This window comes from Strongylocentrotus purpuratus, unplaced genomic scaffold (genome assembly GCF_000002235.5).
Source record: "Strongylocentrotus purpuratus isolate Spur 01 unplaced genomic scaffold, Spur_5.0 spur5_scaffold_15, whole genome shotgun sequence".
NCBI classification, from domain to species: Eukaryota; Metazoa; Echinodermata; class Echinoidea; order Camarodonta; family Strongylocentrotidae; genus Strongylocentrotus; species Strongylocentrotus purpuratus.
The window spans coordinates 2424951-2439451 of NW_022145600.1; the positions used below are offsets into that span (position 1 = coordinate 2424951).

Below are 14501 nucleotides of genomic sequence, written 5' to 3' on the forward strand. Positions count from 1 at the left end.
AATGACAGCTTATAATCAATGGTAAGAAAATAGAAGAGAGAGGTTATGTGTCTTTTAGATAAACTTTCCCGACACAAAAATCAACTTTATAATTTACGTGTTCATCAACTTGATGATTATAATACATTAAAGTAATGTCTAATGTAAGATTATTCACAGTTCCACTTTTGCCTGTACTTGGTCTTTGGTTGGGTAATCCCTTTGGCAGCTCACTCAGGAAGCTATACTGGGATGGTAGGTGAGGCGAGTAACTACAAGGAGTGTCATGAATTGCAGGAATGGTGTGTGGACAAAGCACTCATTAATTTACAGTAAAATATGCCAGTGCAAGTAAAAACCAAGCTAGTAAGCTTATATGATGTGGGAACCAACAGGGGCTGCATCATTCTGATGGGAGTAAAGCAGCCTCCTTGAAGTTGGTTATTCCTGTTGTATTGACTGTTTAGCGTGTCAGATGATTCCAGATCCTTAGTGCTCCTGTGTGCCCGCCCCCCCCCCCCCCCCTCAGTGTTATTTAGGGTACGCATATGCTCGTTCCCTCTTTTTGAAAGCACCCCCCTATCTGAGGACTGCCAACATTTCCGAACCCCCCTTTCGCGGGCTTTTCGCGGGCTTTTCCTGCCTTGGAGACCCTGAATCAGGAAAAATGCTCAATATACCCCCCTTAAATTCGAAATAATTTATCAGGAGTGCAGAAGAGATGAGAGAAAAAACGAAAAAAAACCCCCTTTTTAAAGAAATCTCCGGTGAAAAGTCAAATACACCCCTTTTTTTACAATTCTGGGGCCGGACTTTGTCACACGAAAAGTACCCCTTTACCGGACATTTTGGCAACACGCATGCGGTCATTCCGACCCCTGAGTGGGGGGGGGGCGGGCCTGTGTGTTGCTTATTGAAATAAGCAAATATTTCAGTGACGTATTACGTAAAAGCCTATATATTCGTGAAATTCAGAAGCTCGTGACTATTAAACATCATTTTTGCGAGAGGATAAATTACATTTAGCTGGGACGAAAAATCTCAGCTAAAGTGTTTGGAACATCTAGATGACCAATTGGAACAAGTAAAGATTTATTAACTTATTCGAAGAGGTAGTGCGTTTACATCAAGAGAAATACGAAATGCATTTTTAAAAACACCATAAACCAAAAACAACAACAAATTTTTTTTTTTAAATACAAGAGGCAAATACATTGTTCCATGTTAACCCTAATAAGGCCGGGGGCATCATGCCCCCCCCCCCCTCCACGATTTTTCTGATTGCTCGGGAACGCATATGGATGGCGCCTCGCCGCTCGCTGACTTTTTTCTTTAAAGTCTTGCGCAACTTTTAAAAGAATTTTTTTGAAAATCGGACGTACGGTTACAAGGTCACGTGACCTTTTGTCTTTGCATGTCAGCCCGAAAATCGCTCATTTTCATGATTTGTGTACAAAACATATGGGAAAGTCATTTTTCCTAAAAACAGATCAAACATGGGTTATGGGGTCTTGTTTAAAGTTTAGGTGGTTGTTTTGGGAGTCAAAATAGTTGAATTGTAGTAAGAAATGAAATAAAACAACAAAACACAATGAATAAATAAGTTAAAAAACAATGAAATACATAAGAAATTATAAAAATAAGGGATAACATAAGAAATAAGCTGGCTCTTCCAATTTTTTGTCGTATTATTATTTAGAATGGTCAAATGAATATATGTAGTGAAAACGAATGCTTAAATTTATGAATAATATATGATTTATGGGTAAAATTGTGATTTGTATGACTTTATTTGCATAAATTACCATAAATATGCAAATGAGTGAATTTTTCAAAAAAATGAAATAATCATAATATTCTATACACTTCACTTGACATGCGTGCAAATTTTCACGGCGATCGGCCGCTTCGCCGTACTAAGACCTCAAATAGCCCGGCCTTTTTAGGGTTAAAATAATCTTTCTTGTCTGAAACTATCCGTATTTCTTTTACCCGTTGACTACTGAATTTTCATATTCATATTTATGCAAAACAGTTGCGGTGTTGTGGTGTATAGTAGTAGTTCATTCCCTTGATTCTCAATCCTAGGGTTGAAGGTTCCAATCTCAGTCCTGCACTAACGACTTCTGGCAAGACTCTAATCCATAAATGCCCGACATGACTTTCAAACTCCCTTCTTCTTCTTTGGATCCATATGAGCTCAACCTATTTTGTTGAATTTTGTTTATAGAGGGCGAAAATGACTTCTGCGAGGAAGCGGGATTGAGCGCTAGCTGCTAGCAACGTTGTCCGTGCGACCCGAGGTAGCTCCCAACTGGCTACAAATGCATGTAGCTCCTAAACGCATTTGCAATCTGTTCCAGAGAGTTTTTTAAGGGACCTCAAAATCTCTATATTTTGTCCAAAAAAGGTGTATAGAAATCGAGCAAAAATTCATGGCAAGCACCAGTAATTCTGAACAATATGCAACCTCGGTGGACCGCATAGGGCCTATATCGAGCTCACAACAACCGAATACACAAAGTTCAAGTCGTATCTGAACGATTTGTACAACGTAGATTAGGTACCCTATACGTCGACTACGTGACAAAACTTTCAGTTTCACTTTGAAACGTTTGTTCCAATGGCACTTAGCCTTTTAATCTTGTGATCCTAAAGGCTGCCAAGGTTATGACGTGAACCAATCAAGTAATATGATCATCAGTACTTATACTGCAGGAATACACGTATACAATCACACTGGTACGTACGTTATATATTGCGAGAATACAGGCATATAATTTATAGTACTATACGTACACTGCGAGAATAACGACAGGAAAAGAATCATGAGGAAATTAGCACAGCGAGAATAAGAAGAGTACTGGTATCATTGTTACGTGTTTCAAGGTGAAAGTGAATGTTACAGACGCCGCAGAAACCATGGACATAACGAGGGTAGCTGTGCTAGGAGCTGGGGTCTCCGGTCTTGCTGCGATCAAAACCTGTCTCGAGGAAGGCTACAGCCAGTATGCTTCGAAAAGGCAAGAGAACTAGGTAAAGTTTAATTTATTTTTGGACTGTGCATGAATGCTTGTCGAATTCAATATACACGTAGCTAGATTGTGGATCGATGTGAACCTAATTATCAATGAGCAAATTAACGCTTTGACTTCATACTTGTCTTCGTCTCTACTGGAAAAGGTCTTGTACGTACGCTTGTATTAAGCATCCGAAACGAACAGGGACAATCACCCCCCCCCCCCCCCCTCCATCCAATTACCAGCAGGACAACCAACCCCCCCCCCCCCCCCCGGAAAATTACCCCATATATCAATTACCATCCAAAAATTACCATCTATTATTAACCCCCGTGTTGGTGCGTGTGTGTGTTTGGAGTGCGTGTGGGGGGAGTCGCACATGATATCTTGTCTTTTGGCAATTGTCTTGGGGCGTTATTGTCCTTGGGGGGGGGGGGGTAATTGTCCTAGGGGGTAATTTTCCAGGGGGCGGTTGTCCTCGAGATGGTGATCGTCCTGATACGAAGAAAAGATGTCTCGATGAAGGGCTATAACCCTTTTATTTGAAAAGGACTAAACACTTCGTAGGCTTATGTCAGGTATTTAACTTGCATAATGGTTTTGATTGTATTTACGTCCTATGTCTGTAAGCTGTAGTTAGACACGCATAAAATAGTTTTAAATAGTTTAAAAGCATAGTACAGTATAACATTTCAAAAATAAGACTAAAGACCAACCATCTAAAGAGCGTATCATACACAAAACGCATTATATCCAGCTCTCACAGTCGAGAGCGAAGGGCGAAGGTGGAAGGGCGAGGGAGGGGTGAAATTAAGACGACCCATGTGCTCCAAGAGAATCCTTATTTGAAGTGCCATCTAGATAACCAATACAAATGAGGGATTTGTGACTTACGTGCACTTCGTGTGTAGGTCAGGGTCAAATCACTGTTTATTTTCGAGCACAGGGGACATGTAGGTTTAGTTAAAATTAAAGTATCGAATATAATAATATAGACCAACGTTTTGGTCTATATGCCTTTATGTTTACAGTGAAAATTTAAAATACAGAATAATGGTGCGTGGTTCTTTATTATTTCTGCCCTCCGTGATGATTTTATAAAGTTTGTTGAAAAATATATCCACCGAAAATCGACCCTGGGTCCCTGACTTAGATTACGTAGACAGGCCAGATTCAATTCGAGGGCGGTATATTATTAACAATAAACGAAGTCGGCGGATCATAATGATGACGAATTGACCGACATTTCAACATACTCTGATCCATTCCCAAATGATGATATTGAGAATATAATATACACGTTTCTCTGGCTGTGTGTGCCCCTCCCCTCTCTCTCTCTCTCTCTCTCTCTCTCTCTGTCTCTCTCTGTCTCTGTCTCTCTCTCTCTCTCTCTCTCTTTGGGTACAATAGGTGGACTATGGGTGTACAATGACGAAGTAGGACCCGATCCGACGGGACCTGCCGGTATCTATAAAGGACTCATTACCAACGTATCGAAGGAGATGATGTCTTTCAGTGACTTCTCATACCCAAGACATGTCCCACCATTTCTAACGGTAAGAGTAATATATTTAATGAGAATGTGTGATGCGTGGTAAAAAAAATCTTACTTTGTAAAAGTTGGCATTTTAATTGTATACGGTTGTTTAGAGGTTTATTTTATTATTTGATTTAATTTGAACTGGTTTATTCATATAAAATATCTCCGCAGATAGAAAAACTGAGTTGTGATTATTTTCTTTCTTTTTTGTTTTCTACAATTAATGAGACAGATACAAATATATAGAAGTAGTAAAATTAGATAATACAATACTGAAGACTAAAGGTAGATTTTAGGAGTAACCACTTCTATTTTTCGTGATTCATATTCAAGAGAAAACACGAGTACAGAATTTTAGGTATAATAGCCTAGGTCTTTTAATTTCCTGTATTTGTAAAATCATTTGGGTACTGTATGGGTGTAGGCCGAGTGGTGATCATGCTGATATAGAGTATATAGAGTACCAAAGTGATTATGTCATATTCGCTCGTCGTCCAGGTTACCGGCTCCAAACAACATAGCCTGCGCATGGGGTTTCATTTAGGGCTGCATTTTATTCTTTAAAAAAAGTAATATGCACTTGTTTTGTATTTCCTTTGCATTTGTATTTCTACAAATAAGGTAATATTAAAAACATCACATTTGTCTGCCGTAATTTATGGAAAACTATCAAAGTTATTGCTGGTCGAAATATTGCGCAATGTTTTATTCACATTTTTCCTATATTCCATCACAGAGTGACGATGTCCTGCAATATTTACAAAACTACGCAGAGAACTTCAATCTGTTGAAGCATATCCACTTCAATACGACGGTCATAGAAGTGACAAAAGCAGTGGATTTTAAAGAGACAGGAAAATGGAATGTGTGCACCCAGGCCCAAGGCGAACCACCCAAGACAGAAGTGAGCTTCTATAATTATACTTACCACTCACTTACTTAGTGATACTTATGGGAACGCAGGCTTAAAGGCATTGTTTAACAATGCCAAATCTGAGATGCATGGCCCTACGTGTCATCAGCGTCTTTGATATGGTGTAATATTGAAATCCTAAAAAGTTGCACTTCAAAATGATCATGAAGTGCCTCAAAAGATTTAAAATCTTTGAGTAACCAGTTTTACCATGCTCATTTTCCCTAATAGACTGTAGTGTTATACAAAAACGTAGGGAAAATGCTTTTTGAAATTTCGAATTCCAAATCATAAATATCTTGATAATTACGGTCAATCGGCTTGTAAACGTCATGGGATTCCTGACTGACCTAAAGGTTTATAATTATGATTGCAGCATGTGCTAAATCCAGGATTTCGTTTAAAATCTGAGACAAAAATACCCAATCCCTTTAAGCCTCTATGATTATATTCAGTTCCAAATACTTGTCCAGACCGCTTTCGTTTCTGTAGACACTGAGTGCATTAACTAGATCTAAATTTAAACTATTCCAGCGTTTCCTCATATCCACTTCCGGAATGGAAGGCGCTAGAGCATTGGGGATTTTTATTTTAAATCAATTAGGCAACCCAACCAGTATTTTCTCATTTCCTGTCGCATTATAATCATCATTATGTAAATGCAGTCATCTTGATACGATATGTTACAAACAAAGGCTACTATGGCAACACATACAGTTCACAACTAAATTATTCATACCCTTACCAGGTTTTGTAATTATTTAAATCCCTACTCTCTACTTATAGCTACTTGCACCCTCTAAATAACAAACAATGCATAATTGGTGACCATTGGTCCCCCATGATCCTCTTTTTCGTGCTGAGTTGATGGGATAGCCACCTGCCCAGTGACCTTGTAGGGTGGTCTAATCCCTCCTGTTCACTAGTGCAGATGGGCTTAAGCTTGTGAAAAATTAATTGGTCCCAATTGTTTTTGTGTTTTTTAGAATTTTATATATTAAAGCTAACATCTAACAGTATTTAACAAAGGTTCTAATTCAACCAGTCCACCTCTCATTCTTGAGTAACGAAAAAAACACATCAAATTTACAAGGGGAATGAATAATTTTGTTTTTAACTGTATAGGCTACGTAATATTATAATGAAGGTCACAGGACTCATATCCAATATAGTTATTTTTCAACTTCTAGAAACCTCTAGATAATACAAATTCAGTCAAAGTTGTCTTTAGTGGCCACCTTTCTATAAACGCCAGCTGTATAAAGTGGCTATATATTTTGTCTCCCACGATAAAAAAGCGTGTTGTAGAACCTCTCTATAGAGAGGCCGCACTTCGTTTGTTGAGTTTAACTATATTTCACAAACGATTTTCGTTTCATACATGATTAGAATTTTAAAAACTTACTTCGTGACCCACCTAACTAGATGTTTCTCTTTTATCAAAGACCTTCGATGCCGTCATGATGTGTTCCGGAATATATTCATCCGGCAAAATTCCAGACTATCCTGGGTTAAATGAGTTCAAAGGTCAAATCCTGCACAGCGGTCAGTTCAGAGGCGGGGAAGAATTTGTGGATAAGACGATTGTGGTCGTTGGTACGTGGATTTTCATTCATGATCATGATAAATTCATGGAAAATGAAGTATAAACGTATTAAAGAGAAGGTTGAGTTCTGGAAGAGGTGAAAAATAATTTGTGAGAATTACTCATTCTTATTATACAAGTGTGGAAGAACATCAAATTAAGACATGTTCCCTAAAAAGCATGGCTTTTTAAATGCCTTCATATTCTAAATATGCATGTAACATCGTACAAATCGGGGGCCGGCTTTTTACGCCACGTGTTCGTGTAGTCCCATATACATCTTTCTGTGCAAGTGTTTGTAACTTTACCAAGAATTGGCCCATTTCTTATCATTTTGATGATTCCAGAACCTTGCAATACACACAAATTCTTATATGCTAGATGATCAACCTTTTCTGGTCGGTTCCACATCGTTTCTTTCACAATGCAATTGCATGACCAGATCTCAACTTCATCTTTAAAGATAGGCCAAATAATAATGACGATAATGAAGATAAAAATTGAAAATTAATGATGATGATAGTAATCTTCATAATCATTATCTTAATAAAAGTAACAGCAACATCAATGAAAGATAATGATAACAATAATAATTATGATGACTTTTTTATTATCATGCTATCAATAATAATTATAATAATGAAAATACTAAACGTTGCTTCCGTATTTACTTATCAAAAAGTTTCTACTCCGATGGATTTGATTTAATTTCGGGAAGATGTTTTGATTATATTTCTCTTCGGTGACTTCTTCCTAAAGGACGTCAGTGCCATAGCAGGAAATCGAACACTCTGACTTTAAATTATTGCTTGGGAGGACCAGTCCCTTTGCGATCCCACAGTGGCAATTTTTGCGCCAATCCGCTCCTCTTTGTCAATAATAATGAACATTGATAAATGTATTCCTACCGGTGGTTGAAATTTCTAAGGTACAGCCATTGTTATAAGGGGGACCTAGAAGTTATTAAGAGGGCAAGGCTGGATATCATGCGGGAGATCCAAGCAAACGAATATGATTTCTGTTTTAAAACATAAGATAAATCATTGTGGAACCTTCCTATCCCCTAGAGTCTGGATAAACAGGATTTTATGCAGCAATACGTTGACTTGTCTTGAATTTTGTCATGCTAATGTTGTTTTGTTGTGTCGTTATAATACAGGCTCTTCCCATTCTGCAGGGGATGTTGCGGTACTGAGTAGTAATCACGCTAAGAAGGTATTGATATGATGGACTTCATCATCCATTTATGGAGTTATATAGGTTCAAAGTTCATTGTAAAATTGTCTTTTATGTATTATCATGCGATTAAGATTGAAAACCAGGAACATATTCATGCCATTTCATTTTCGAATTGTACTTTACCAGACAACAGGATTTTACCACCAGTAGTATTGGTCTCAACCGCCAAAATTAATTCAACCTTTCATTTGACACATTCATGTGCAAAGGACAAAGTCGCTCGTATGCCACGCGTGCTGATTTGAACAAAAGATAGCAATCAATTATTGTCAGATGTTTGCATTTCCGGTCTTGGACAGCTGCATGAAACCCACCTGTATAGATTAACTTTTCACTGGAAACACTTAAATAATCTCGAATCCTTTGGAAAAAACTATTTCATGTGAAATGCTATGTTACGCAGTAAGATATTATTACCATTTTATCAATTGGGAAAGAGTTAATTTTTGATAGATTTTATAGCCCTCACATCAATAACGCAAGTAACTCAAGGCTCACCGATATTACCCCGAAGCTACTGATTTCGTGGTACTCACAGCATTGGAGGAATTCCTTCGTTTTCCTCTTGGTACCCAGTGTCAAAATTGCTTTAATGCCTTGCCAATAGACACTATTGCCGCACCGAGGCTCGAACACTCGACCTTTTTATCTCCAGGCGATTTCCTAATAAACCCATACAATATACAATCTAAAATGGTTCGAATGACGGTGTGAGATATTATGACGGAATCTAAGGATTTAAAGCTACATGTATGTGGCACTTCTCTTTTCAAAATTCACACGATATGAAATCCCCTTCACTCACACATCATTATCTTCATTAATTAAAGTGTATACAATGTACAAAGCAGTTATTTTTTTGTTCTTCATGATTCTAATGTATTTCATGTTCTAATGTATTATTCTAGGTGTATTTGAGTCTACGGGATGGGGCTTGGATCGTGTCTCGCATCACGGGGAAGCAGCCCACTGACGTCTACATCAACCGAAGGTGGAATGAGGCGATTCCAGCCTGGATCTACCATCCTTTACTCAAACTCAAAATGGAGTCCCTGCAGGACTGGAAAACACTTGGCATTCAGAGCAGCACGCATCCGGTTAAAAGTAGCTTCATGATGAATGATGAACTCCCGGTGAAGATTATGAGCGGCCGAGTGGTCGTCCGGAGTGGTCTTCAACGGTTTGAAGGTTCAAGGGTCATCTTTGATGATGATTCTTACCTGGAGGACGTGGATTGTGTTGTCTTCGCCACAGGGTACAATCACAGAATATACATGGAAGATGACGTCATATCAGGTGAGTTTGAAGCATTTCAGGAAGAAAGAAAATACAAACGAACAAACAAACAAAACCAACCACAACAAAACAGCAACAAAAAACGCACAAGTGCATCACGAGATGTCTATCCACAGTGGTTGGGACATCAAGCTAACCAATACAAAAAAATGACATCTGATCGATACTTTCCTCGAAATTAGATTTGGAGGCAACTTCATGATATCCCCAAGTTGCTTTTCGAAACACATTTATAAATACGTGAAATTATGAGCCAAAGTCCCCTTCAAACACTGTTAAAGAAGTGGTGTTGCCTGAACTTTCTCATAAATATTGTTCAAGCAGTCAAAGCCAGATATTTTTCAAATACAATCACTTCTATTCCCACCCATCCCAAGAAATAAAGGGTACCTCATATGAAATATGTATTGTTTATAAACACTGATCTATTGAATTCCTCAAGTGGTTTGCTGCTACAAAGTCTGTACGTGTGCATGATATTCTGCAACTCTCCAAAATGTGGAGTATAGAAGGTTTCTTTGTGTTTTTATAAATAGTAATTTAACATGGAAAATCATACTAAGGAATTGTCCCACCTAACTTTTCTGTTGATAGAGAAAAAAGAAATGGAAGAAAATTAATGTCATGTTGAAATAAATGTAAAAGTTTGATACGGTTTGCAGATAATCTTCGCAAGCACAAAATCATGACATGTGAGAATGATGAAAAGGATGGTTATTGTAGAATGACTGTTGAATGTGATGAGACAAGTGCACTACCCGTTTCACACGGGCATCCTTCATTCCACTACTCAAACTTAATTCGAAAATTAAAAAGATGTTCATACCATAATAAGCATCAAGCAACACAATGGCTACACACGACGAGTTATTAAACCATGGTCTATACTACTAATTGGTTTCTGGAGATTCAATGATATGCTAAGCCACATTCCCATGACGGTAATTTTATTGTATGACTCCTGCAGGTAGTACCAGTCAATTGGAACTGTACTTACACGTCATACCACCAAGACTGGAGCACCCAACAATGGCGGCCATTGGTTACATCGTGACACGTGGTACCTTAGGACCATCAGCAGAACTACAAAGTCGGTATGCAGTGAAGGTGTTCAAGAAAGAACTTCAACTACCAAGTCGTTCAGAGATGCTTGCGGATATCAAGAAAAGAAGAGATGGAGTGATGCAGCAATACAATCAAGACACGCCCAAGGTAGGTGTCCAAGTCCAGATCTGACATTTGCTCCTGATCGGGGTACTAGATATTTCCTCTGGACTTTGTATTTCGTCGTAAATATGGATTAAGTTTTCAGGCTTGAATGAGCCCTGTGCCTTAGTTAAGGATTGGGTTATTCGGCTCGGTATAAGTGAAGAGAGATGGAAACTAACAGACAGAGATCGAGATCAGAGAGCTGGAGAGTAGGACTAGAGTCTAGTGCTAGGCAGATAAAATCATGTTAGGCTAGGTAGCTGCACTGGCTGCACGCTGGCGCGCCAAAACCGACCTCCACCCGCAATGCACGGCGCGCCACTTATCACCATTTTTTGCACACGTCACGTGGACGTTGTGTGAGCTCTACCAGGTCAGTGCGTGGAGCACGCCTACTGCGGAAACGGAAGCTCCCCGAAAATCTCATTGATGGGCACCTCACCGAGAGATGGCGCTGTGCGCCATTCACTGAGAAAGGGCGGCGATTTCAGTAGTGGAGACCCGTTTTAAGAGATCAATATAATGTTGGGTCATGAGAAATTAATTCTATCTTGTCAGATAGATTTACTTATGCCGAACGAGTCATGCACCACTTTAGTGCGTAGACGTTTGGTCTAGAAGATTTTTTTTTCTGAAAAAAAATGAAGAAACGGCTAGCAGCATTCAGTTTGTCTGCGGCAGCCAATAGTCGCATCCCATTGCGCGCGCTGTGCCTCTTTAGCTTTCTTTATTGTTCCTTGGTTTCGACTTTAATTATTGTGCAAGACTAACAGCTCTAGCATTCCAGATGCGTGGTACACTAATCGTCAAAAATGTAATAGTAGTTCTAATGCGTCTTTCAATAACGTTGAATTAAACGATTGTTCAGTCACGTACTATTGATAGTATTAGCAGTAATGTGTAACTACTTAAATATAGCCATATTCCCCGATCAGCTTTAATTGTCCACCCATAATATCCGGCTGCACTAACGTTTCGTCTTTTACTTGTCCAGATCCATCCGACGAAATACAACGATGAGCTTGCTCAAGCAATCGGGGCTCTACCAAGTTTCTGGAGCCTGTTGTTGTCGGACCCTAAACTGGCGTACCACTTTTATTTTGGTCCAGTCTATCCTACGTGGTACAGGTTGATGGGTTCACATTCTAGACCCGATGCCCGTCAGAGGATACTGCAAAGTGGTGCTGATATGGTACATGGGATAACATTAAAAACGGTTCGCCCGAGAGCACAGAAAGAACTCCAGAGGACCAGGATAATCCCGATGAGGCTTGTAGCTTTGTGTTTCATCAGCTTCCTTCTAGCAGTACTATTATGGACATAAATATTATTATGGTCATAGAGTTTATCTTAAGTTTATTACGTTTAAACATAGATCAAGAAGATTTATATATATATATATATATATATATATATATATATATATATCATGTAGATGTTTCTATGACGAATCTCTTACCAAAGAAGCACATAAGCAATATTGCATGTCCTGGAAGGTCACGATTTGTTAAAGACGCAGACATGTATTATAAGATACTATGTCCCTTTTGCAGCCATCATGAAATTCTGTAGATATTTGCAGGAATCATGAATATGTCATGCATGTCCTATCTGTGAAATTTAAACGTTAGCAATGTCCTAATATTCAAATTATGCAAGGAAACCCGTTTACTTGCTAGACTTCACTGTTAGACACTATTGAGTGACTGACTGGCTATTTTTTCTTTTTTGGTAATAACATCCATAAAATGAGCTTTAAAGGGTACATGACCGTTAGTCTACATCAATAACCCACTTCTTGTAACGGCCAAAATTTAACTGATTGTATCTTTGCGCAGCATAAAACATACGACCATTCGGTACAATGGTCTGAAAATCAGACTATTACTTACTGGCTATATAGTTCTTAAGTCGATTCGACAACTAATAGACGTTATTTTCCCACTTAAAGACTTTTTGAAGCCCCCCCCCCCTTTTTTTTTTCTTTTAGGGAAGTTCTAAATTAGTGTTATCCTTCAAATGCATATGGAATTTAACCTTTTCATATTTTTTGGCCTGCAAATGGGACATAGTATCTTAAAGGCACTAGACTTTCCAATAACCTAAATAGCATACTACCCCCTCCCCCCTTATTCTCATTTCAACCGTATTAATAATTTCTCCTGTGTATTAACTGTTTCCTTATCGGGCTTTCTAAAACTATGTGATTTGTCTTCTCCTTGATGCTGTTGATCTATCTTGATATCGTGGGAGTGTCGTGCCCGAATGGTTTAAGACGCTTGACTGGAGATGCGAAGGTCGAGGGTTCGAATCCCAGCAAAGCACTGATATTCTTTTAAAAAAACACGGAATATGCAATAAATTTTCAATAATTTATTGCATTTTACCCCGGTCCCCAACATAAAAAATCCTTTGGACGACCATGCATTATGGCTCGGGCATGGGCACACAGAGGATTGGTTTATGTTGGGGACCGGCGTAAAATGCAATAAATTATTGAAAATTTATTGCATTTTTCATGTTTTCATTTTATTTATGGAAACTGCCCCCTATACCCTAGCCCCCGCTGCGTACAGTCATGGTTCAGTGACAAAGCAATGGCCTCGTAACTGTTAGGCCCCAGGATCAAAACCGTGTCGATGTGCTATATTAGTGCCCTTTTGTGGGGCATTAATCCTCATTACTGTCATTTATGACTTAAGGGCGTAGGTACCCTAGTTGATAAGCATAGGAGCATACACATGCTTTAGCAGTCGCGAAAACACACATTGGCAAATCATTATTCAATAAAATCTGAGAATGTATACTATTATCTAGATCTTTTATTTTTGTTTTTATTTTAAAAATAATTCCATAAATTGGGGTAAAACAAAAATCTTCCAACTATATGAACGATAGTGTAGTATATTTGTAAAGCGATTAGAGACATTGTATTAAACGCTATATAACAGTGAATATCATTATTAATATCTATCCTCCCATAGACACGGCATCATGCAAGAGGTCTGATCAATATTTGTTTATTACTATGCATATTCAATATTTTATTATCATAGAACGTAAATATAAATGTAAAATACTCATAAATATACATTTTCTATATTACATGTTCATATGTATGTCATAGCCTCATAGGCTTATTTTCTCGCACGATTCGCTTTTAATGTTTCACGTTTCGATTATTTACTTTAAAGCTTATCTGCCGTAGTTTACAGGAGGGATTAGACCGCTCTGCAAGGTCACTGGACAGGTGGTTATCTCATCAACTCAGCTCTCAGTTAACATAAGAAAAAGAGGATCATGGGGGACTAATGGTCACCGATTAGGCATTGTTTGTTATATAGAGGGCGCAAGTAGCTACCAGTAGTGCAGTGGGCCTTTAATGTACATGTATAATAAAAGTAACATCCCCATTTGTTGGATTTATTTTGTAGTTTGTGTACTCCCATCGTATTCATTATTTCAAGTCAGCATTTCCCCTCGAATGAGGAGTTATACTGACTTTCGCCTCATAATGACACTTCCTCCCTCCACTTCTTCTTGTCTCGAGTTTCCTCTTCACTACTGCTTTCTGTCACCAACATATCTTTCCATGAAATATTCGTCATTCCTTTCTCTTAATTATGGCATCATCTTTTTGTCACATCTGTCGTACGTGTTATATTTTCTTTTCCTCTCTCAGCGTACCATCGTCACGTCAGCTAGGTTCCTACTGAAATT

General features: G+C 38.4%; 1 protein-coding gene across 1 annotated transcript in view; it reads left to right on the forward strand.

The window, feature by feature from the left end:
• The window catches only part of LOC590893 (dimethylaniline monooxygenase [N-oxide-forming] 5), a 13096-nt gene extending 914 nt beyond the window's left edge, over nt 1–12182 (forward strand). The window contains exons 2-9 of the mRNA XM_030986398.1: nt 2836–3015; nt 4410–4555; nt 5276–5443; nt 6898–7048; nt 8197–8252; nt 9185–9572; nt 10540–10784; nt 11776–12182. Of these exons, the coding sequence (XP_030842258.1) occupies nt 2836–3015; nt 4410–4555; nt 5276–5443; nt 6898–7048; nt 8197–8252; nt 9185–9572; nt 10540–10784; nt 11776–12105 (1664 nt within the window). The 3' untranslated portion in view covers nt 12106–12182. The remainder of the gene's footprint in view (nt 1–2835; nt 3016–4409; nt 4556–5275; nt 5444–6897; nt 7049–8196; nt 8253–9184; nt 9573–10539; nt 10785–11775) is intronic.
• The last annotated feature ends 2319 nt before the right edge of the window (nt 12183–14501 follow it).